Source organism: Seriola lalandi, unplaced genomic scaffold (genome assembly GCF_002814215.2).
Source record: "Seriola lalandi dorsalis isolate HSWRI2012SDOR001 ecotype SW California unplaced genomic scaffold, Sedor1 jcf7180002054559, whole genome shotgun sequence".
Lineage (NCBI taxonomy): Eukaryota > Metazoa > Chordata > Actinopteri > Carangiformes > Carangidae > Seriola > Seriola lalandi.
The window spans coordinates 2,613,903-2,639,162 of NW_019525112.1; the positions used below are offsets into that span (position 1 = coordinate 2,613,903).

Here is a 25,260-nt window from a genome sequence, read left to right on the forward strand (position 1 = left end):
ACCATTCTCAGCATTGCCTTGCCTGGAGCGCCAATTCAACATTTAGCATGGCTGACACAGTCCAACTGTGTACTGCTGGAGGCTACAGTGCCACTTCATTTGTCAGCTCCAGACATGCACAGAATAGATGTCCTCAAGCTGAGCAGAGGCGCTGGAATATGGTCCATGTCAGGCACTAACATATATTATACCAAGGCAGGCAGTGTGTGTCACAGTCAAATGGAGAAACTATTTCTAATGTAAAAGATATTTTTACTTTTCTAGCAGCATTTGTTATGTGGAGACTCGCTGCAGACTGTGAGACACAAGGGCGGTAGAAAAAAGAAACACTGATACAGTTAATGATTCAGCAATCCCCTCTCTGACCTTAAAAATGTATCACCGGTAGAGTAAATGCTAAAACTCATCGGTCAAGCAAACGTGGGGGCATCTATTCAAACTCCCTGTTGGCACTGTGCCCTTTTTTTTCCATCAGGGTTTACATTGAGAGTAACAGGAAATATGGGAGTGAAAGAGCTGGATTTAAACCTGGGATGTGCTGGTTACATAGTAAACAGATATGGCAGACGTGTTGCAGACCTGCCTCATGCCACTGCAATATGTTAGCGTTTTAGTAGCAGCCACCCACTGATCCTGGGACCTTGTGATTGGCTAGTAATGGACAAGTCTCCTCACAATGCAGATAACCAGCTGTAGCTGCTTGTGTACATTCCTCTAGACACTGTAACAGTTTGTGTTGTGTTTGACCACCTGGTCTGGTTTCGACTATTTTTCCTGCAATGCTTGTTTGATATAAGCGTAATGTTTAAATGGAATACATGCACGTAACAAGTCACCTGTTTTGGAGTTGTTCTGGTTTAGTAGTAAAGTGCGTACAGCACAACAACACGTCCGCGGTTTGACTCAAGCAGGAGATTTGTAATGTCGTATTCCCTCTTTGTAGATGTTTCTTGTCTTGTCTGTTTCTATAAAATGAAGGCAATATTTTAAATATACATATAATCACAAGTTTTTTTTTTGTGTTTAAATTACCTGCATCATTTTTTCAAGAAATTCCATACAGTGCCCTCACAGCAGCCTCTTTACATTGTTGCAGACATGTCTTTACATGCACAAGAAGAATTTGTGTCCTTGGGGCAAAAGATTTACGATCACCAGCTGTGACACGTCAAACAATGTCTGCTTGTAGTCATGCATCATTATCCATTTTGTTATACTCGTGTTTATGTTGGTACTCATTTAGTAATAACCGGCAGGAATAATTGACAGCTGTTAATAAAGTTTCTTGAGAGGACAAACACATTTTTGTTTTTGGTATTTGACCTCTGTGAATTTCTATCATAGGAAAGGGTATTTTCTACTCAGGAATAATAGGAAAGAATACAGCTGCCACAGTTGTATCAATATGAATTTTGTAATTAATTAATTAATTTTTATTTTTTTTAATCCATATTTCTCAAACTAAGTATAACGTAAACATTTGGGTTCACACAGCCTCATGGTAAAAGCTTAAACTGCACTTAAAGACCCAAAAGAAAAGGAGCACAAGTTAAAGGAAATCTGTGTCACTGCTGGCCTACATAGCCTCAAAAAGTGGATTTATGACTTTGCAGTTTTACCAGTTTTACACCAGATTGCTTCTTGTTATTCTATATAGTAAGCCTAAAATCCCTGTTTTTTAGCAACGGAGGGATGGAGAGTGGATCAGAGGTGTGAGAAAGAGGATAAAGCAAAAGACGAGATGTATTTCCCAACAGATCGATGGGTGTAATCAGAGTCTTGTCCCTGCTTTCCCTCAGTCTCTCTCTCCCTCTGTCTCCCTCTCTCTGACTGAATCTCCTCATCTACGGGCTCAGCTGCTTCCCCTCCGCAGCTCATCTCATCGTACACTCGAATGTAGTTCAGTGTGTCAAGCACTGCTGAAATATTAACACAACGGCAAGCAGGAATGCGTGCAAGCATTTATGGCTTAGTGCACCATCATGATGTAAGGGAGCACTTCACTTTCTCCCAGACGTGTACATGTGTGTTGTATTGTGTTTACCTGCAACCATGCATGTGTGTTTTACCTGTTAATACGACACAATGAAAGGTTTCTCGGATGGTCTATCTCTAAAAGGAAGTTCTCAGACAGACGCCAGCTTGCTTTTGTTACAGGATCAAGCATTATGAAAGTAAGCACAGCTGCTGCAAAGGGGGACTTACTGTATTTCAGTAGCAAGATCTTGTGTGTGCCAATGTGACAAGAATGATTTTTTTTTTTTTTTTTTGACAAGTCCCTCAGAGGTCTTTACGGGTCTTTGAGTGTGAGAGTTGCAGCTGCAGGAAGGGAAGAGACAGTGATAAATAAACCAAAATGAACACGGCTCTGTTTCCTCGTCCCCTCTCCTTTTCCTCATAATCAGGATGTGGAACATGAGCAACGGCAGAAGTCAGATAGCATATGTCCATCTGTGTTGATCAGTTTTGAACCACAGGAGGATTTAAGTACTGGGCTAATGAGAAGGATTGTGAAAATGAAAGTGTCCGTCTTTGCAAATGTAGGAGCAGCAAACTGTAGATGCAGGAACTTTCTTTGTTTTTTTTTTTTTGTTTTTTCCCAGTTGTTTTTCAAGACATTTAATGTTTTTCTGCTTTTTATCGTTTGTCTTCCTGTTCATAGTCCAGAGACATTTTAACCAAAGGCCATGGTAGCGGGTGAATCATTCCCTGGCATTTCAAAAAGCCTGTATGTGATCAAATTTTGTCGTTCCACTCCCAATATATCTGTGTACTTGGCAGAGCAGCCAGCATGTGATCAAGCAGCAGCTAATCTTTTATAGAAAAAAAAACCCTTATTTGATGTCTTGGCCTAAAAGGTTGAAATCCTCCCATGTCCTTGGTATGTTTTGTAAACAGAGATTTCTTTGAGGCTTGAGGTCAGGTCACTGGGTTTTTCATGAGATTTGGACATTGAATTTTATTTTAGTAAATGTGTGGTACCTCTTTTGAATATTTAATTTGTTTGGTGAAGAATTATTGCACTTTCTTAGCAGATGTTTCTGTTCATGCCATATTTTTTATTACAACACAGGCTGCTGACTGCTGGATATTACATGCCATCTATTCAGTGTGATTCATCCACTTGTTCTGCCATTGGCCCCCTGGTTTCTCAACTGAACTAAATAAGCATTCAGCCATATTGCTGTTTGCCTGACCATGGAATCAAACTCTCCCTCTGGATATAAGACGCCATTTAGTGTAACCCATTTATTTCACAATTATTCATCCGGCTCCCTAGAGGAGTCTCATTTTGGGAAGTTAAAATAAAAGAGGTTAATTCATTTCTTGTCTAGTAAAAGCCACAGTATGCCAATGTGGGAATGAAAAAGCATAAAGATACGGTAGAATTTGGAATCACGTATGCACATAGGGGCTCAGAGGAGCAAGTGAGTGAGTAAGTGAGACAGATGCACATACAAGCCTGCGTTGCACGGAAGCTCAGTATTGGTTGAAGCTGCAGCAGAGCTCACACAGCATCCTTCATCCCCCCTATCCCTTGTTCTCTGCTCTACCTCACTCACTCACTGTATCTCGTCTGCTGACTGAGGTATTCCTACAAGCACAGACTGGGGCAGCCAGGAATTACCGTGAGACTCTTTTTCTGTGTGTGAATAAATTCACACTCCAGCCGTCCTCCTTGGCTCTCCTCTCTGGATCTTTTAGCCGGGACACCAGCGCTCCTTCCCTGGGTCAGGAGCTGTGGATTTGCGGGTCAGAGTTAAATCATGGACCAGAGAGGAACAGGGGACAATCGAGGAAACTGGGTCACTGGCAGGCTCTCCTGACTGATGCCTGTTTGGACCTGGAGGAATGGGGTGCACCACCAGCACGGTTGTGTTTGATGGGCTGCGTACTGTGTTAGAGAGGAACTGTAGTGGCTACATCTGTAAGGGAGCAGCTGAGCCCATTGGGCCATCTGAGGCTGAGCGAGCGCTGAGTCGGAGAGAGTCGCGTGCATTGCCAACACCGAGAGTACTTAAGGTGTGTGTGTGTGCTGACAAAATATGTATGGTATTGTCCTGTTCATTTTATTCAAATGGAAAAAATTATATATATTTATTCATACAGTATATATTAGAGCTTAAATGAAAGATTATTTTCATTATTGATTATTCTATTATCTTTGTTTAAAATTGATTCATAATTTTGTCTATAACATATCAGAAAATAGTAAAAAAAATAAGAATGAAAATAAAAACTTCACAAGTACTCAGAGACCAGCAGTCAGACCAACAGTCTGAAAAAAAAAAGATGTTTGGTTCCCTTACAAAACAGAAGAAAAGTAATAAATTCTGATAGTTTGCAAAGCAGTGAATGTTTTGCATTTTGCCCTAATAAATTACTCTAACAATCAATTATCATAATTGTTGACAATTAATTCTGTCAAAAAACAAATCAATGAATCAATCAATTGTTTCAGCCCTAAAAAACAGTAGCTCAGTGAGAAACCTTTGGTGTTAAGGCAGCTTTCAGAGTTCTCATCCCTCTCCCATCTCATAATACTGCTTTAAGCTGTAAGTAGTTATGGCGGTATTTTAAGGTTATAACGAATTGGAAAAAAGAAAAGCAGCAAATTCTCTTATATGAGAAGCTAGAGGCTGCAATTTTTTTGTCATTTTTGCCTCATAAATGAACAATCTAAATGGTTGTGGATTCATTTTCTGCTGACCAACGAGGATTACTTTTGTTTTAGCACTAGCATATACAGCACATGCTGTGTATGGAGTCCTGTTTTAAATGTCTAAAACATGCACCTATATTGTCCCGAGTGGGGCATATAATCAAAAATGTTTGCAAAGCAAATTGTTGATGCTGCTTTCCTTCCACGGTTTCTTCTCTCAAGAGGTGGAAAATGCAGCATATGGATTTGATAAATGATTCAGATAGTTGTAATAGTAGAATATGTATGTGCAGGTTCACTGAGTGCTAACCCTTCCTCTGTCAAGGACACAACCCCATTTTGAAACAAAGCTACTACTGCTGGTGGAGTTTCCTTTTGCTGACTCTGTTACTACTGCCTTTTACATTTCATAAATCCAATCCAAATCCAACAGCAGTAATGACAGCAATAACAATTATCCTCTTCCTTACGTCAGCCTTGTGAATATTTATCCATGAGCGTTAGCAGTATAAAATGTAGGGCAGTAGGAGGGCTGGATCTTGCCTCTCGCTAAGCACTGCATGGGTTAAAGCCTCTGTGGACAGGGATGGGGGAGATGAGGGGGTGGGGGGGACAGTGAGCTCTGTGTCTGCTGGAAATCAATCACCACTCTTCATCTGTGAACCGGCGGGCTTGGCAGGGCTTCTGCTGCTCCGTACCAGCTTGTCTTGCCCTTCTTGTTTGTGTTTACTCACTACTGTGTGTGTGTGATGTCGCCTTCCCGTCGCTGGTTCATCAGATTCACAGCAGAGAGCTGAGTGACAGTGGCCCAGGCCGAGAGCAGGGAATTAGGTCAAGGGCATGGTTTCTTCTCTTGGCTCAGGGATGGTCTTATCATCCAGACAGGGTCAATTAATCCTCTGTCAGCATTTAGCAGTCTTACAAATCAATTGTTAAATGTGTGCAGGGGATGTGATTTGCTTGACACATTTTTAGTCAGTGTAGTCAAAGTGTATGGGTTATCGGATAACTTGAAAATATAACTAAACATGTCAATGAATAATATAGTTGGTTTGTGGACACCAACCTTATCTTTGTGTCAGTGAATGTGCCGCTAAGGGGTGAAATAGTTCTCTCTTTTGGTTTTCATCTCAATTTGCACCTTTTTAATCCATTGGGCTTGGTTCTAAAAAGACATAAACCATTATGTTCGCCCCTTTAATTCCTTCTGATTGCACAGGTCATTATTTCTGGGAAATTAAAATAGAATGGTGTTAAAGGCTAAGCACACATTCACTTACATGCACACAATCACAGACAAAGCTGCCTGTGGGAGGCTGATCTGTACTCTGAAGGCATGGAGTAAGCAATTAAATGGCCGTCATTGGTTGTTTTAGTGCTCTGTTATTTCACTCACTGATTACAACAGCTCGGCCTTTTCCTTCCTCTGGAAACTCACATCTCATTCTCCTCAAGAGGTGATCTGCCTTTAAATATAAAAGTCACTGATTTGAGATAATACAGCAATGTATAAGCTGTTCTAATTCAACAGTGTCATGTTTCTTTCTTGTGAAAGAAAAGACAAGCTAGCAAAGCTAGCAGACTAGTTAAACCTAGAATATGGATGGACTGTGTGGTGTGCAAAGGTTGCTATTTGTGAAAAAATCGTATCAGTCATAAATCCAGGACAAAATTTGTTTCCCAGTCGGACCATGTGCCTTGTCCTTTCCCCATATGGAGAATATGGGAGACGCGATCATACAAAACAAAACAGAAGGTTAAGTGCTAATTTAACATGCGAAAATTAAATTCCCCTTTCAGTGCCATGGATAGCACCACTCGGCGAGGTGTGCCAAAACACTTATTTATAAACGTCAATATTAATTTGTATTAGTTTGTATAAATGTGCAATGCAGTAACTTTAACAGGGCAAACAGGAGCGGATCAAAATGAGGCAAAGCAATAAAATACAGGTATGACCAATTATACATATCAGAAGGAATTAGAAATAAAGACCTGTCTTTAATTCAAGTCTGCCTCAAATAAAGAAAAATAAGGTCATTGAAAACCGTTGTGGTCCTGCTGTAAATGCCCCCTGATGACATAATAGCACTAAATAATTTTTGAAAGAGCAATAGCCAATAGGAAAAGTCCAACATTTGGCTGACCGACCAATGGTGTAACTTTATCACTCACTCACTCAGCCAAATACCTTTCAGTGTTGATATGTCACCATTAATTGCTTTCAGAAAGGTTCAGCTTCCTTCCTTTATTTTTTTTTTAAATGTTTGAGACCAGCAGTAATGCTGTAACAGAGAGCTGAAGTGTTGGCTGCTTCTATCAGAGGAATATTGTTACAAGGAAAGACAGAGAAAGTGATTCATTAAGCTCGCTCAAAGATTAAGGCATCTTTCATCCAATGATGTTTTGGGAGTAATGTTTCTAACTTAGACCTGTGATGCTTTTGCTTCCAATGAACTGTGCCTAATGAGTCTGTTTTCCTGTGTTTGGGGTTGTTGGGGAGTTGATGAAGCACCAAACCAAGCCTGCATGTCATCAAACAGAAACTATTTAGAGATTCAATCCATTTAGTAGATGCATGATTAATATGCTCTTTGATTAGGATGTTTCATTTTAAGCATGTGTGGCTTTGTGAAATTGTTGTGATTACCAGTGAGCCTATTCTCATAACATCACTCAATTTGGAGATAAAGAAGAGACTATTCTATGAATTAAGAAAAGACTAAATAAATCACGTAGGTTTTTTTACATTTATACCTATTTATTTCTTTATTTTTTTCAGTATTGATTTATATATCCAGTGTATATTCTATAATTTATTACTTTAATACTCTTTTTTATTTATCCATGTATTTATTATTCACATTATTCCTTTTATTTATTACATGACATATTTGAAGAATATCTATTTATTTACTGTTAACTATCTAATTAATTAATTAATTAATTTGTTGATGAATGAGTCAGTTTTTGGCCTCCATAAATTACCCTCATATCATACACAACTCTGCATGAACATTTAGTTTGCTATGCCAATATTTTCTCTTTGGCATTTCTTTTAAGGTTGAACACTTGACAAACAGCTAGCATTACACACCATGTTGACTCTCACATCCCTGAGGACATTAGACGACTAATACGATCACCCTTCTTACAGCTTTCATGTCTTGGCCTAATGGATTTACAATAAAACAACAGGACACTTTGTTCAGCTACAGGGTTGTTTTTCCTGGTGATTGCTCCCTACTTTTGAGACGTTCGAGCATCCAGAAGTTGCTCTAAGGGGTTCAGACGTCACAGTATTGATGTGTTTATGCATTTGTGTGTGTGACTGTGTGTGTGCTGCTCACTTGCTGACTGATACACAGGACCATTATCTCCAGCACTCAGGCTCATGTTCTTAAAAGACACTCTGGAAAACAGCAGCTTGATTTTCCCACAGATTCCAGGGTGGCATTTTTCATATTCGATTCTGTTAGTTTCATTTCAGGCTTGTATTTATTGATAAAGGTAACTTAAAGTTTTGCTCTTGATCTGTAATAGCATTTAGTATTGTAACAATGATAGATTCAAATTTTATTACCGAGTGCATTCCTTTTTTATTTTCTACGTCAGATGACTGTCTCTGCCCCATGATTACATCCTGTTATTTTTGATGCCATTGTATCTCACATCCTACTATCGTTATGTTATTAACAGGGAGTGTAGACATTGCATGGTGTCATTATTACCTCCATGTTAAAATCTCATTCTCAAAACTCTCTGGGGAATGGACTAAAATCAGGCTGCAGGGTGGTGGGTCCTAGTGCTGCTACAGGGTGGCGACGGGAGGGCCGTGTTTTTGTTCCATTCCAGGTTACACCCTGTTTTGCTTTGGCCCATGCTAGGAAGACCCAGTGATTGCATCAAGCCCTTGTTATGTAACTTAGAAGTCTAGCTGTAGTCTTGTCCAGACTTGATAGATAGTTGTTTTTTTTTAACGATGGCATTTTTATTGATTTTATTGAAAATCAACGCATTAATAGTTACACAACGACAGCAACAACAACAAACAAAATTAAATGGGGAGGGAAAATGGGCAATGAATCCTCCACTCCCTCCTCAAACTGAACAACTATTCACAACAGTACTGTTGTGTACTCGATACATTTGATAGAGCAATATACTAAACAGTTTTGACAAATGCCACTACCATTGTATATTTGGTCAGCATTGCATCAGGTCTCATATCATTTGGGGTGGAGAAGTTAAAGGAGCAGAATTTGACCATGCACCCACATTTTAATTAAATGCAATTTATATTATGTACTTTGTATAAATGAATTATATTGTTTGACTCTTGTGCAAGAGGATATGATAGAAAATCTAAATGGATTCCCTTGTTATTGCCTCCCCTTAGTATTGTACTGAAATGAGTCTGTGATGACACAAAATTAAAGCCAATAAAACTCTTAAATGGCTACAGAGGACAACAGCGAAACATTTGAATGAATTATATCTCAAGAAATGTCATTTTGCCTGGTTGCATTACACTAGTTGCAAACATCTGGCTCACTGCCCACATCTCTGATTTGTTGAGCAATTCTTATGAATGAAGTGAAATTAAATGGCAATTCAATCTTAAAGGCTAAGTTGTTTTTTACCCATGTGTACTTCTCTTAGAACCACATGCACAGCACTGCAGTGTGTAGTCATTGAGGAAACATCTTCATTTTGTACATATGTACTACCTATTCAGTTGTGCTAAGGGAGTAGGGGCCATATTAAACCACATTTGACCAGAATACACTTCTTCCAAAACATCCTGTTGGTCTGCTGCTGGCAACTAAAACTAGTTGTTGCTTAACACAAGTGTTTGTTCTGCCACTAAAAAGGGCTCCGTTGGCCTTCCTGCTTGGACCAAAGTGCCAGCTGGCACCAAAGAAATACATTTGTATTGGTTTCCATGAAGCGATCTGCATGACGTTGCAAGGTCTGAATTTGATTTGAAGCACCAAGCCAAAAAATGTGAGCACTGTGCCACACTAATGTGTAGTTGTCAGCCGCTTGGGAAAAGAGTACCAGGGTTGCTGTGTAGAGAGGAAGTCCATCTGAAGTTATCTCTTATTGCGCAGATGTCTGGGAGAGGAAGTCCAGCTTGGAACAAACTCAGAGATCAAAGTCAAGCTTCTAGTACTTGTAATGTGCCATTACTCTCTATGCACAATTAACTACATTACAGGAAATGTCCAATGACACTAGTGGGTTATCATTGTGCCTTCTATGCTTTAATGTAGCTGAGTGGATATGCCACTAAAATTACATTTTTCTATTGAACAATAGTGTCTACAGTTGTTCCTGCAGAGTCAGAATGCAAAATGACTCCATGGATTAAACTGTGGATCAATGAAACAGTGTTTAACCATAGCATCCGGGATCGTCATAAGGTAAACATGCATGTGTTTTGCAAAAATATCTGATAAAACTCTCCCCAGAATTGTGGTTAGGTAGGAGGGAGTACACTGCATTATCTGCAGTCAGCATCTGTAGTGGTTATGTTAAACATCGACTGAAATATAATAGAAAAGTTGAAATAATGTAATCCTTCATGCATGTTTCATTATCTTGCTAAGTTCTTTGGTTTTCTGGAAAGCATTTGCTTCCAAGATTTACTTGAAGTTGACTGAAAAGCACACAGTTATATGAGACAGGAAATGTATGATGACTCATACTTTCACCTGATGCAAGGGATTAGCTAATATCTCTTAAACACACATAGACAGTCCCTGCGTGTATAAAGGTATGCTGATGTAGGTCTATGCCAGGGGGCAGTTCATACCAAGTCCTTCACAAAGACCTGCTCTTTCAGCTTTTATTAAGCTGTCAGAATGCGGCTCTATGATGCGCCCGACAGAGGTGACCTGGTCCATCTGTCAAAGTATGTTTCCCTTCTGAATATAGTTATTCCTATAGCACTGCTCTCAGTGGTTGGCTTCAGGTTAAAATAAGGTGAAACTTTGGGAGTGTCCTAGTAGCCTAGCATTTACCATACAAACACAACATCTGAGGGTGGGTTTAAGCTGGCGACCTCTATTGAATGTCATCCCAGACTTCACTGTGTAGCACAGACTTAACTGATATCGATCGTCTCATCGGTCTTCAGATACAATGGCAAACAAGTAGTTATTATAAACCAACCAACTAATTTTTGCACACTCTGTCCAAAGCGTGTCAGAACTATAATTCTATACTATGAAGCTGTGCCAGAAATAATAAGGTCAACAACACTTGGATTATTCGATCTGTTGTACTGATGTACTTAAAGTGACTGATAGCAGAGAGTCTCAGAGGCCAATGAAATTTGACCCTTTACTGCTAAACTGTGCATATCGTCCAGATTGAGGCCAAAATCGAAAGCAAGTATTTAAATATTTCACATAGCCAGAGGCTACTGTGTTCTGTAACAAGTCAACTGTGGTAGGTGGAATTTGAGAAGAAGTGGGGGTGCTTAGGTTTTGCCTTGAGAGCAGGGAGGGCTGGTTGAGGTTGTGTAAATATGTTGGACTAAGGGCGGACTGTAATTAGGGCTGCAACTGACAGATATTATCATTATTGATGCATCTGCTGTTTGTCTGTTTTATTTATCAGCTTAATTAGTTTATGAAATATTCATCATAATTCCAAATACACTTTACCAGTGCACTCAAAAATATTCACTTATATATGTCAAAAATAAATAGCAAATCGTCACCTTTGAAAAGCAGAAACCAGACAGTGTTTTGGGTTTTCCACTATTCCTACAAAATAAGTAACAATGTTTTGATTATCAAAATAGCTGCTGATTATTTTTGTGTCGACTGAATAATCTAATAATCAACTCAAATCTTTAATCAAAATAATTCTGTATTAAGGTTTGACTTTCACTGGATCTGTATTGTGATTGATTACACAATCATATATTGTTAACATTTTAGCAAATCCTGCTGTTCAAAGTAATGATTCCAACCAACGTCCATTTGATTATTTCATATGTGATTCTGCGTAATTAGCTTCATTCAGATATATTTTGATTTGAGAAAATATTCTTATCAATATCATATCGATTGCCAATCCTTGTGTGGGGCCCATGGGGGCATGTGACAGTGGGAGGGGAGCAGCTGCCCTCCCCCTCGCCTTAAGCTCAGAAGCAGGCGTGAAAAAATAACATCCTCCCCTGCTGTGGCCCACTGAGGAATCTGTAGGTCGGGTCCACTCCTAGGTGGGTTGACTGGGGCTGCGTCATGTTGGAATGCCCTTCAAGCAGTTGCATCAACAAGCAGCGAGACAGAAGCAGGGCCAAATCTCAATTCTGTGATGACCAACAGTCTCTATCTCAGCTGCGTTGATTTAGTGTGAGCAGGCCAGCAATAAAAACTTTGGTGATTCATTGTTGCCACAGTTTGTGACTATTGAGACAGAGTGAATGATCTGTTCTCTTCAGTCTTTGTCCTTACAGTTAATGTGGGTCAAGATTTATCTGTTTTGTTTCTGACGTGCAGGCCACAATCTGATGAGCTCAGTCTGGCCTCTTATCTGTAAGGTTTACGTGGAAGTCGCGAGTAGAGCCCTCATGCTGTATGGATTCTGCAGATGCTTGGCTGATTTCTCTGATTATAGCTGCACGCATGTAACTGAAGTACCTCTTCGTTGTTGTCTCATTCTCTCCTTCTCTCCCAGTTTGTTGCTGTTGATGAAATTTAAGCCATCTCTTATTTCAGCTGCCCCGCACAAGGTGTGGACAGTCCCTGACCAGGCTGTAATACTTGAGGAATGTGTATCTTTTGTTTGCCTTTGTCAAGCCTGTGTCACTGTGCAGGTGGATAGTGTGGGGTCTGTGTGTGTGTGTGTGTGTGTGTGTGTGTGTGTGTGTGAGTGAGTGAATGGGTGTTTAACTCCCCCAGGCAGCACAGCTGAGTGTAGGAGGGGCCACCTTCTCAGCCTGGGTGTGAGTCCTCTGCTTTCAGTCAGAGCAGTCTGAGGAGGGAGGGTGAGAGTGAGCGTGAGCCTGAGAGAGGGAGAAACTTCCCAAACTTTATCCAGCGCAAAGGATTTTTCTCTATCGGACATGCTGGCTGACCGCTTCTCTTTGGGATCTAGCTCGGAGATATTTTACCACAGCTGTTGACAATGCAAGGAAGGGCGAGTAAAGCTCCAAAGAAGGAGCTGGTCATTGAGAGTCCGCAGCAGTACAAGAGCTTGGCTGCAGCTGAGGCTGAGGTAGACACGGTGCCACAGGTGGTGGTAAGTCATTCAAGGACTTAATATACACATATAGTATGGATGTGTAAGACTTGTTGAAAAATCTGCATTGGCTTGTCAAAGCTGTTCTGATGTACAAGTCCATCTTACAGTGTGCAGTGCTGTAAATGTTAACTACAGTCACAAAGTCCCGAGGCAGGTGTCAGGTGTTTTGTCGTCTCTTTCACTGTACGCAACGTTGCCAGCTCACATTCAAAATCTGCAACCTTTGCAAAAAGCATAGAGGAATGTTGAACTTTGCCAGCACTTGGGAAGCAGCACACTATTTCCTCAGGTTTATTCTTAGAGATCGCCTTGGCTTGTAAAATATTTTAATTGGCTCAAAAGTCAACCCTGAAGTCAGTGATCATTTAGTGCTTTGCGAGGAAGGTGTCAAGCGGTTGGGACTCTACCGAGCCATCTTAACAGTCAGCAGCAAAAGATTTGATGTATCAGTGAGCAGGGAGGCACTACACAGCACCATTGTTTCAGGCTGTCAGAGGGTGCAGTGATGGGAGGAGTGGGAGCTGGGGCGAAACAGCTGCTAGGTTGCTGTGGAGAGGGAGTGGAGGAGATGGCTTCATACATATCCGTTTTATGCTCTTTCCAGGGGTGACTGGAACTTAACGATACAGATGTGGAACATCGAGCTCTCATTGTTCTGGTTGCATTTTATTTTTAAACTGCATTCAAAGTTCTCAACTGGAGCACTGTGGGCTCAGAGAATGACACAGCTCTTGCTTATAAATGCTCATTTATTTTCTTGCTCAGTGCTGAGTGTACTGTGTGGTTGACCACCTTGAGCCACTGACAAAGCAATGTGGAAGAGCCCAGAGGGGTTTGGAGGGAAACAATAGTCAGCAACAACAGAATCCATCATTGGTGAGAAGAGGGCACGATCCCTATAATGGGGTCAAATCTTTCGGCAGCTGCGTTATTTGAAATTCAGAATTGTTGGGGCAATTCCATTGCAGGGGTTTTAAATGCAGCTTCAGCTTCACCAGGTATTTGGGTAGGATGGTTTCTTTTTTCTTTTTTGGTGGGACGACAAAACGCAAGACTCTCTCCCTTTGTTTTTCTGTGAGGGAGTTGAACATCCCAAGGCTCCTCTGACCCAAACTCACTCTCACTTGCAGAAGGTGTTTGGTAATTCCCCTGGTTTATCTGCGTCACTGTCAGTTTTTCTTTGCTTTCCTGGATGACAAAGCAGCTGTGTGTACCTGATGTTCTGAAAGTCTCAGTGTCTTGTACAGGATATCTGGCTGCGTATAGAGATGTAGAGATTTTAGGCGTTTGATTGAGCAAGACATAGACATATACACAAACACACCCGTCGACGTCGTTAATTCCTTCCTGATTTACTTGTCGTGCCTGCAATAATCTCTCTACATTTTCTCTCCCATGGTAGAGGGGAAATAGTCCTCTGAAGTGACACTGCATTCAAGTGTAACTACATATGTGTTTTGTCCAGATGAAGCTGTGAAAAAATGGTTGACTGATAAAGTCACAACCTGCATCAGCTGGTAGACATGGTGGCACCATCTCCGCTCTGCTGTCCCCTTCCTTGTCCTTGAAACTGAAAGAAACTCCTGCGCCCTCTGTCCTCAACGTGAGCTGGTGCTCTGTTATTAACAAAGGCTTTGCCAGAAACATGTATTTAAGCAGGTCAATATCCATGACGCTCCCTCTGAGATCATGCTAGTATTATCGGTCCCAGATGTGAGCCGTGCTGTCGCTCAGCCCTCAACTCTGCCGATGTATCACTGTTCATTTTCAACTTTGCTGACTCCCTGGCTGTTACATTTTACCCCCCCGTCCGCTGTCAGCTACAAGTGTTGACAGCTTATTTTCCAGCTCATGGCCACTGTATCTTTAGAGCTCACAAGCTCAATCTAACCTCGAGGAGTTTAGTGGGTTAATACTGTAACATTACGCAGACACTTTGACATGATGTACCATAAATCTGTAATCACCTTTTGATAGTATAGCCACATCTGTAGCTCTTGAGAGTCAGCTACAAAACAACATAACATTTGCAAGCTCAAACTATTCTCTATCTGACTGTGGATTCTTGTTAAGTACACTGAGAGCAAAAGAGGATGATGGAGCTTTGTTTTATACTGCAGAGGATTGTTTTTGTATGTAATGCCTGTAATTGAAGTGGAGTGTGAGTGTTTCCTTCTTTCCTTGACACGCAGATAATTTTAGTATAGCTCAGCACAGATGCATCATTTAAGCTCAGTCTAGAGTCATCTCTATATGCACTACACAATCACTGTTCCTCTGCATGGGTATCTGCTTCAACCTGTTGAATCATCTAAGAACCTTGTAAGCAATTGCATCTGATGATAATAGCATGTGAGAGTGAGGAAATTCTTTCTTTATGTGCTTACAACTTGAATTACCAGTATAGTGTATTGGATGCTGCGCTCAGACATCAGATGTCATCGTAGCACTGACATCGCTTAAACCTCTGATTTTTTGCTCTTATTGAGTGTTGGCTTCATTTTCACTGTTCATACTATGCTCCACTAGTGAGTATATCGGACAGTAGTTTGCTAGTTATGATGTCTTCCTGGATTGGAAGGTTTCTTTTTTAAGCCTATAAAACATGTTTAAAGTATTATCATATCAATAGTGATATTTCTCATTCAGTAAATTATACTTAATGAAGGTCTTGAATGTAATAGAGTGAGTAGAGACTGACTGTGTGCGGGATCTTTGGGTTCTTTCACTCTCACACTTAACACTGTGGACAGTGAACTGCAACATCTTCAGTTCAGATGTCTTTGTTGCATGTCATTACTCATCTTTCTCTCACCTCATTTCTTGCCATCTCTCTACTGGAGAAAAAAAGGAATTTGAATGTGCCAACTATTTTTCCTCATATAAAAGCTGAAGGTTTCGATGCGTGTTAGTTGCTTTTAGACTGGAAACCTTTTGCGAGCTTACAGCAGTGACCGCAGTAACAGAGTGCTTCGTCCGTGTTCTCCAGGTGAAACCCAAGGTGATCGAGCCGCTGGAATATGAAAATGTGCTGGTGCAAAGGAAGACACAGATCCTCAGCGATGTCCTCAGGGACATGCTGCAGTTCCCCCTGGAGGACTTCGAGGTGAGTTTCACACGTTCGTGCTTGCCGGAATGTGTCATATTCACACTTGAAACACACTTTAAAACCTGACAGGAGTAAATGTGGCTCTGGGTATCGTAGCTGGGGTTATATTGGTGAGGAATAAGGTGTTAACTATGGAAAAAGTTAGGGAGTGGTAATAATACTGCCAGTGTAAGGACTTTGATTTCCGGTGCTTCGGAGAGTGAGGCATTTCTGGGGGAAAAATCTCCCACTAAATCATTTGCGTTAATGGTAGAAATTACACAGTTCAACTGCCTATATGGTAAGCCATTAAAAGCTGTTTTCAGACTGTGCTCCATAACCATACAAGGTCAAACTATTTATTGTTATCTGTCTACCATCATTATTTACCCACCCACTTGCATGTTTTCTTTGTTGTGTTTGTTTGGCCTTTGCGGTCTTTTCCTTTGGCTCAGGCGTGGCCAGTGTTGTGAGTGCTGGGTGGGGTCGTTCACAGAGGCTTTCCTTTTGTTTACATCCTTGCACGCTGTAGCGAGAGAGGGGTCAGGGGCCATCTGTTTAATTGGCTCATTCTGTCTCTGATGTTGTGATAGACCAAGTGTTATCTCCAGCCACATTGTACAGGACGTACGCTCTCTCACACTTTCCACGTCGAGGGTGAAAAATCCAAAATGGAAATCTGGCTCTGGACTGGTATTTTCAGGAAATGACACCTCTTTGAAAGATGTTCGTACCGTTCAGCGTATCCTCAAATCTGACCCTGCCACTCTGTCTCACAGTCCAGTGGAAGTTTTATAGAGTCTGGGCTTTTATTGCAGTGAGAGACGTCTTTGTTTCTCTAACCATGATGGCTTTAACATCTTTAATCTGAATGTTTACACACTGGAGAGTAAAACGGAACAAACGAGTGATTTCGATTATTTATATACTGTAACAAAAGGTACTATTCATTGTATCGTGAGTGTAAAATACTCACAAAAAAAACACTTATCAATGCTTCCTCTCAAGTCCCTTCCTAACCTTAACATGTAAAGTCTCCATGTCATTGTCATATGGGTGGAGGAGCTGTAATTGAATTTCCATGTAAGACACTGAGGACACTCAGGTTTCCATAAATATTCCACCACGGCTCTAGTGGGAGCAAAGTGCCAAGATAGTAAACACAAAATGTTGCAATTTTCACATAGGAGGGGTTTTGATGGTGGTCAACCATGAAACACAACATCTGCAACATCCTTTCCAGATCTGTTTTCTTTATTTCAAAAATGGACAACAGTGTCATAGAATACAGGTGAAAAAGATTTAAAAAAAAAAAAAAAAAAAAAAAAAGTTTCTAAACTTTGGGTTTGGCTCTGGATGAAGTCAGGGGTTGTTACAGTTTGAAAGGCCCGGCAGCTGGGTGCTCAGTTACAGCGGGGCAGCCTTGACTTTGTCTTCTCTTGTATCACACGCTTGTGAGCCAGCCCACTGCTATGAACATTACATACCAGCTTTACACACACAAACAGTACGTTGTCAGGGGCAGACAGGTGATTCTGACTGAGAAACGAAAAACACAAGAGGCACAGTGATTGAACCTAACATCTGTTTCAGCCTCCCCAGACTCTTGTTCAAGCAAGGGTTTAATCAGCTTCTGTGTCAAGGAGCCTTCGGTGTTTGGTGCTTTTAGTGAGAGGAGTGCAGTGGCCAGTGTGTATTCATACAGATAAACCTCAGTATGCATGGAGTCAGTGCTAAGTATAGACAGCTAAATCAAGGCCAAAAAAGACAGAAGGAGCTCCTATGTCTGTGTTATTTTTTTTTTTTTTTATATAAATCCTGTTTTTGGCTGTTCCTGAGTAAACACCATTATCAGGGCTCTACCTTATCTTAGCCCCACTGACACATCAAAAGTCATGTGTTGGTACTGTTCTTTTATGAGTCAGTGCTCATATCATCTCCATCTGTTTTTGATCTGAAAGCTGTTGGCATAAGACAGTTCTGTGCAGATCTCTGTGAGCTCTCTGTGCAAGGTTTCTGGAGAAATTTGTCCAGGATTACCAGGAGGGGGCCCTTATTTCCTCCTCTCCTCAATTTGAGGTAAACTCTCGGTCCAGGCCCATCCCTGCCATAAAGACCACAGATCAGGAAAGTATTCACTTTCCTTTTCTTGAACCGCTTCATAGTTTCCAAAAGGTTTTGAATAATACCACATGCTGCGTGGCTTTTATGGATAAAGCTGGTGTTATTCTGTATTTTTGTTATTGTCAGCCAATCCCATGAATCTCTCAATACTTGCTGACTTACCTGCCCTGTCTGTGGCACCTAGCCCCAATATCCACTTTGGTCCAAACTGAAATACCTCAACGATTATTTGATAGACTTACGTTACTGTGAGATAAACATTCAAATCCCTCAAATTCTTTGATTTATGACCAAACACCTGTAAAACTAACAACATTCCCGTCAGCCTCAGCTGTACTTTGTGTTTAATGTGCATTAGCAAATGTTAGCATGCTAACATGCTAAACTAAGATGATTAACATGATAAATATTATACCTGTCCATCCTAAGCATGTTAGCATTGTCATTGTGAGAATAATAGCATTGCTGATGTTAGCATTTAGCGCAAGGCTCAGCTGTGCCTCACGCTCCGTGCTGGCATGGTTATAGAAAAAAAAGCATAAATAATTTACAAAAAAATCAGGGCGTGTGTACTTTTTAGCAAACATTTGTCAAACAGTAGTAAACTGTGTATTTGTCGGGGACTACATTTACACTCAAATTTGAGAGTCGAGAGAGTATTTACAGCAGCAGTACTGTTTATGTGGGCTTGACTCAAAATAAACTACATTGTTGGTTTTGGTGTTATCAGTCTAGTTCAGGTGACCTTGAGAAAGGAGAGTGATTTTGGAAATAAGATGCTGAGGGCAGCCACACTCCCTGCTAATTTAGGTATTATTTCACCAGAGAATCCGATGGTTCTCCCCGGCGACTTATAGCCCAATTAAACGCTTCCTCTTGCCCACTTCCTGGCTCCCTCTTACCTCCATGCCTGTTTATTTCTCCTGCTTAGATTGCAGAGATTACCATCTCCCCTGCAGGAAACCTGGCTAGCAGAGAGGAAGGGGAGACTTCAGGTTTCACAAATACAAACTTGGTATGGAATTTGTCCTAGTTGACACGACCACCGCTCAGTCCAACACCAAATAAAAAGTTATTGAGAGGAAGAGGGAGGCAAGGAGAATGACAGCAATTTTGCATTGATTCAGTGATCATGATTATTGTGTGATTCTTCCATTTCTTATAGTATTTGAACGCATATGCACCGCATACGCATATGCGCTGTAATTGAGAAAAAAGTTTTACGCTACATAACTATTGTTGAAAGGAGGGATCATTAGAACTAACTCTGACAATGTATTGTTCTATATATCTTATCATAAAAGGGGAACATTTTATTTCCACAAAGGTGATGCTTTCACATGACTATGTGAAGTGTTGAACTGGACAGTAAACTAATAACATGGAACATATTTCTGCTCTAGGCACTTTTCATGTCATTAAAACGTAATCGTAATCGTGGTATTGTCTGCATCCCTCAGCGTCATAGAAAATGCAGCTGACACTCACAGCTGACCAGCATTTGATTTGCACAAATCCAGAATTCACTCGTTTCCTTTTAACTCAGTCATCTGAACCGCGATCACTTAATGGTTGTATTTATGTTTCACTCCTGCTCGCAGGGATTATGTGTGATCAAATGCACTTTATTTTTACAGTCTGACTTAATCCCCCTGCCAAGACCTGATGGTGATGTTGCTCGTTGCAGTATTTTAAATTTAAATGGAGCTCTAGTTTTCAACACAGCTGCTTTAAAAAAAAAAAAAAAAAAGAAAAGAAAAGACTATTTTAGCAGACATCAGATACCACAACTGAATCTCTAACGGAGGAGTTGTAACAGATGGATGTCAAGAATGGAGTATGAAGTTTATTAGTGTTTGGATATATGTTTTGCCACAGCTCCTTTCTCTATCAGCCATGTGAGGCAAGTCCCTTCTGCTGTGGTCTACAAGACACTGTTTGTATCTCTGATTCTTGTTCTTTAAATGAAAGAAACCTTCTGAACACTTCTGAACATCCCATCTAAATGAGATATTGTATTTCAAACACGACTCTGAAAGTGAAGGTGGAAATTCATTTATAACTGAGGTGAATTTCTCCTTTGATGGTAACAATGAAAGAGCACCTAAACATTATTGATCCTACAATCAGCCTGTTACATAATTGCACAAAGTGGATGTTATTACTGTGCCACCTTGTCAAGAAAAGTTTTAGGGATGGAGGTGGATCAGTAAAAATGAAATGTATTGATTGTTTTTCTACGATGTCAAACGGGTTTTCCATTTCTATGTTGAATTGTGTTTTTCAGAGATACGATTGTGGGCTTTTACTTAAACTGCAGAGCCCTGATTTTTTTTTGTTTCTGCTGTGAAATTTGGCTTCAGTGCAGTCAGAACCTGTTGGTCATTAGTTATAGGCTTAAAAGCAGCATTAGAGGTGCTGAGGCGCTGATTACTCTCACAGTGCCTGCACGGTGGCAGAGAGCCAGACTCTGGGTGTGTCTGTGGGTCCTGGAGCTGAACAGTATGGACAAGCATCCTGCCTCCCTCACATACTGCTTCTTTCAAGCCCTCAGTTTGTTCCCGAGCACAGAATAATATTTAAAAGAACACCAAGAGCAACTGTGGCCAGCTGAGACCACAAACTGTATTACTGAGAAAAGGTGTCCAGTTTGAGAAATGTCTCCTACATTCTGTTTCGATTTCACTTTTACTATGTTGACAGTGTTTTATGGTCTGTTTGTTGTAATGTCCCCGTTCTGTTTCTCTTGTTGAATAAAGTCTTGCTTTGTTTTACAGATTTCAACTTTGAGGCGGCAAGGGAGAACACTGTACCCCACGGTGCCTGAAAACGCAGAGAGGGGGGCCCAGAGCCTGTTTGTCCAAGAGGTATGCAGATTCAAAGCGTGGGGAAAAGAAAAGCGTTTTCTTGATCAACGTTTTTGTAATGGGGTCCCAACATGAACACACAATTTTCTTCCAAAGTTGGTTATTTTTAAGCAACATTTTAATCAAAATCTGATTCCAGACCAGTGTCAACCACACCCAAAAACTCCTGATGAAGCAGAGAAGTTGAATTTTTAAGTATTAAACTTTTTACAACTACCTTACAATATTAATTCAAAACTTTGATTGTTTCTGAAATCATCAAATTTAGGACTTGAAACCGACTTTCTACATTTCAATCACAGCTAAAAGAGGGATGGCTGACATATGAATATTCTCCTCTATATGAGTCTGGCATACTGCACTGGAACAAGCAGATAAAGACTGACTTCATCATAAATTTAAGGAAAATATTGGAACATTCAGGAGCAATAGCAATGACGACATTTAATAGTTTATTTAGTCTATAGAAACTGTAAAGTCAAGGCAATGTGCAGGTTGGTATTAACACTTAAGTAGACACACTAAACACACATAAATGCATTTATGTACAGTAAGAAACTTGAAGCATTATAACTAAGTACACAAATATCAACTGGCTATTTAATTGCAGACCTTAATCTAGAACAAGAGGTTAGGAAGTGGTAAGGAAAGTATGTCAGCACATCATTGCAAAATAGGGACACTAATGTGAGTCATTACCCAATTTGTGGCCTAATATTAGCTGTAAGGTATAGAGCACGTCACAGCTGATCAGGAAACCTCTTTATTTCATGTGTCCAGCTAAACACAGCATCCGTCTGACTTTGTGTAGCCTGTAGAAACTGTTGCATAAATGGTAAATGGGCTCATTATGGCTCATTACTGGAGCCAACTGGACTATTTGTACTGTATTTCCTCAGTAATATCTGTTGATGCCAGGAGACTACCAAATGATAAAGTGCAATTATTTTCCACAGTTCACAAATTTATCAAACTCCTGGTTATTTTCTGTCAGATTTGGTTTGTCTGTCTGTGCCGAGTCATGGACATGTTCACTATCCAGTGGTTCAGCTATAGTTCATTTCAGTCAGTTTATTCAGAATCTAAAGGGCGGTGCGGTCGAGGCAAAACAAGTTGTAAATATTCTTCAAAAGACGCAGAAATTCCTAAGAAGTGTAACTTAAATACCGTGGGAATATTTTCCAGTTGGTGCTGATAAAATGATGAATTATGACAATGAGAGGAAATGTATTTTCTTCTAACCAGCGCAGTGGTTCTCCGTCCGGCCCGTGCACACTGCTCTTACTGTCTTCTTAAGCCCGACGCCAACTGGCTGCAGACGGTTCACCTTCCAGGTCAAAGTTCAGTGTTTAGGGAGCCTTCGTCTGAAGTCATAAAGATACAAAAGCTCCCGGTCAAGTGTTGTGTGACATCACCAGGACAGCTGTGGAGATTAGCCCAGCGAGAGCCTCTCTGTTTCCGATCGCTCTCCTGATCAGGTTGCATTTCGTCTCCCTGTCGGGGCAGTTCTTGTAAAAGGCATGTATTTCTCTTGAATAGATACCAGTGAGCTGCTCCTATCACTGACTCTAACAATGAACAGATGTCTCCTTTCCAAGCAAAGGGAGATAGAGATACACTCCCTCCTACTTTGAGTTGGTGGACGGACTGAGGTCACCATACAGTACACTCCTTTTTCCTTAAGGATTTCATTGTATAAAGGCTTTCATTTCTTTCTCAAAGCAAATATTTTATTGTGATTGTGCTTCATTAAAAAAAAGAAAACGAAAGAACCAAAAGAGATGCTTACATATAAAGGGGAACTCCACCGATTTTACACTTCAGAGTCTGTTTATTGGTCTTTGGGAGCACTACTCCGTACATTAAAAGGTTGCACACAGAGGGAGATACAGAGCAAAATCTGATAAATTGCCAGAAGAGATGTCACTTGAGTGAGTGTTTGGTTGGGTCTGAAGACAAGTGTGAACAAACCTTAGGGTGTGGAGTTGAAAGAAACCAGACCTTACTAGACCTCTGTGACCTGTGCCTCATCTCTGAATGAGGCGAAGCTCGTGCTACAGCTAGCAGCCTAACACGCCGAATCTCTGTTGACAGTCAAACTGCACAGGAACATAAAAAGACGACATATCTGGTTTTTGCTGCATCGATTTTGATCATTTTTCTCTAACCCATCCATCATGAGTCTGACAGTGTTAGTCTGTAGGAGTACAATGGTAAATCAGTGGAGTACCCACACAAACACACATACACCCACAATTTAAAAAGGATTTAAAGGACTATGCCAGCTTTTCACCCTGCCTTTGAGTGTTGCCGTCCATCTTAAGACGTGATTAGTCCATTTCAAGCATACTAACACTTTAACACAACCTTGAAGTTCCACTGTTCTGTGTATTGAACTCTCTTGACACAGTGTTATAGTGGTTTGTAATTCATTCGCATTGTGTCTTCTCAGTGCATTAAGACCTACAAGTCTGACTGGCATGTGGTCAACTACAAGTATGAGGACTATTCTGGAGACTTTCGACAGCTTCCACAGTAAGTACTATACTTCAAAACCTCAGCACTACTGTACTCTATAGTCACAGAGGTAATGTGGTCACGTGCCAAGGCATTCTTATGACGGGCAAGTAATAACAACTACTCTACATAATACATGCATGCCAGAGATTTTAAACTAAAACACCACAGTACACACACAATCACACATAGCTTGACCTTTTTGTTTTCCTGCCGTGACTTAATTACAAGGAAAAGGAAACACAGCGGGAAAATGATTCTTATTTCCTTGCAACAAAAGAGTGTTTCCTTTTTATGATGCGCTGGATAATTCCCGACTGCAGCCGGAGTGGAAACCACCCTCATTGTCCAGAGATTGTGTCATCAGCTCCTGCCTCTTCCCTGAAGAGTATCTGTTTTACTGACAAAATGTTAGAATATGAGTTGACAAATGACCTTGACGGTGTTTCTGCTGCCAAATGTTCTGTTACTTTAGTAAATACGGGGAAGTTAAAACAATACACCGTGACGCGGATCGCGTGGTACAGTTTCTTACCTTTGGCACATTTTCATTTTCCAGCAGGCGGCGTACACCTTAATATGTTTCCATGAGCAGTCAAGTGCTGTTTTTCACCGCTCAAGGAATTTGCATTTGCCCTGATGCTGCCTTTTTCTGACTGCAAAATTACTTCCAAAAAATGAGAAAAACACAAGGAAAAAAAACACTTAATGTCCATCACACCACTTCAGACCACAAGTGCTCGAAAGATTTGCAGACTGAAGACAAATCAGAGCAGGTTAGCTTAACTCGAACTGCCATGGATATTAATCACAGTCAGTACTGATTAAGTAACTTACCCCATTCAAAATAAAGCCCTACATTAGCATTAATGCACATACTGTGGGGTAGTTTACATCACAGAATTCATCGTGTTATATGAGCCAATATGTAAAGTAGCTGCAGCCATTAGATAAATGTATTGGGGCTAATGATGATAATATTTTCTTTGAAAAATGTGGAAGACTGACATTGAAAAATGCAGATAGTAAAGTGTCAGTGCATCAATATGATGCAACCACAGCAGAGTATTTAGTTACCCTCACCTATGGGAACCTGTATTACCTTGTTGCAAAGTTATATGCTGTTTTCTGATCTTGTTAACATTGTTGATGCCTGTTAATGTGAATTACTGATATTTTTCAGCAAAGTGTCCCGGCCTGATAAACTGGCTGTCCATGTATTCGAAGTGGATGAGGATGTCGACAAAGATGAGGTGAGTTTGTGTCCTACCTGTTTGTCAGAAGATTTTAACAGTGTGAAGCACGATTACTGATTTTAGTTTTTACCCTCCAAGATGCCAAGAAATCACTCAGTAATCAACTAGTTGCAAGGCTAGAACGTAAAACTGAGTTATCCTGTTCCTACACTGTGTTTTTACTCAGGATTATATCAACCTTAACCAGAAAAGACTGCCCGCTGCTAGATGTGTCTTATTCCATTAATCACTTTTGCTTTTCCTGTTTCCTGTGGTTGTTAAAGAGATGAAAGGCAGTTTTGTGTCTAGTAGTTGAATTTAATGGAAAGAATTAAGTGTAATTACGCATTTTCTGGCGCACCATGTCTTTGCTACACAATGAAATTCTCAAGGCCACAGTGCAACATTTGGATCTTTTCACCCACTGCTAAGTCATGTATGACAGAGTGGGTGTGTATTCTTGCACAGATTAAACGAGTGTTTGTTGTCTCTGGAATGGCTTGT

The 25,260-nt window shown here is 40.6% G+C and overlaps 1 protein-coding gene across 2 annotated transcripts in view; it reads left to right on the forward strand.

The window, feature by feature from the left end:
* The window catches only part of LOC111662062 (dedicator of cytokinesis protein 9-like), a 43,405-nt gene extending 18,556 nt beyond the window's left edge, over positions 1-24,849 (forward strand). The window contains exons 1-5 of one of the 2 annotated variants that reach the window (XM_023415807.2): positions 12,642-12,922; positions 15,915-16,031; positions 20,915-21,004; positions 23,457-23,539; positions 24,705-24,849. In XM_023415807.2, the coding sequence (XP_023271575.2) occupies positions 12,809-12,922; positions 15,915-16,031; positions 20,915-21,004; positions 23,457-23,539; positions 24,705-24,834 (534 nt within the window). In that variant the 5' untranslated portion in view covers positions 12,642-12,808 and the 3' untranslated portion in view covers positions 24,835-24,849. Of the gene's footprint in view, positions 1-12,641; positions 12,923-15,914; positions 16,032-20,914; positions 21,005-23,456; positions 23,540-24,704 lie in introns of those variants that run through there. The other variant, XM_087176519.1, reaches the window with a different exon arrangement.
* Positions 24,850-25,260: the final 411 nt, after the last annotated feature.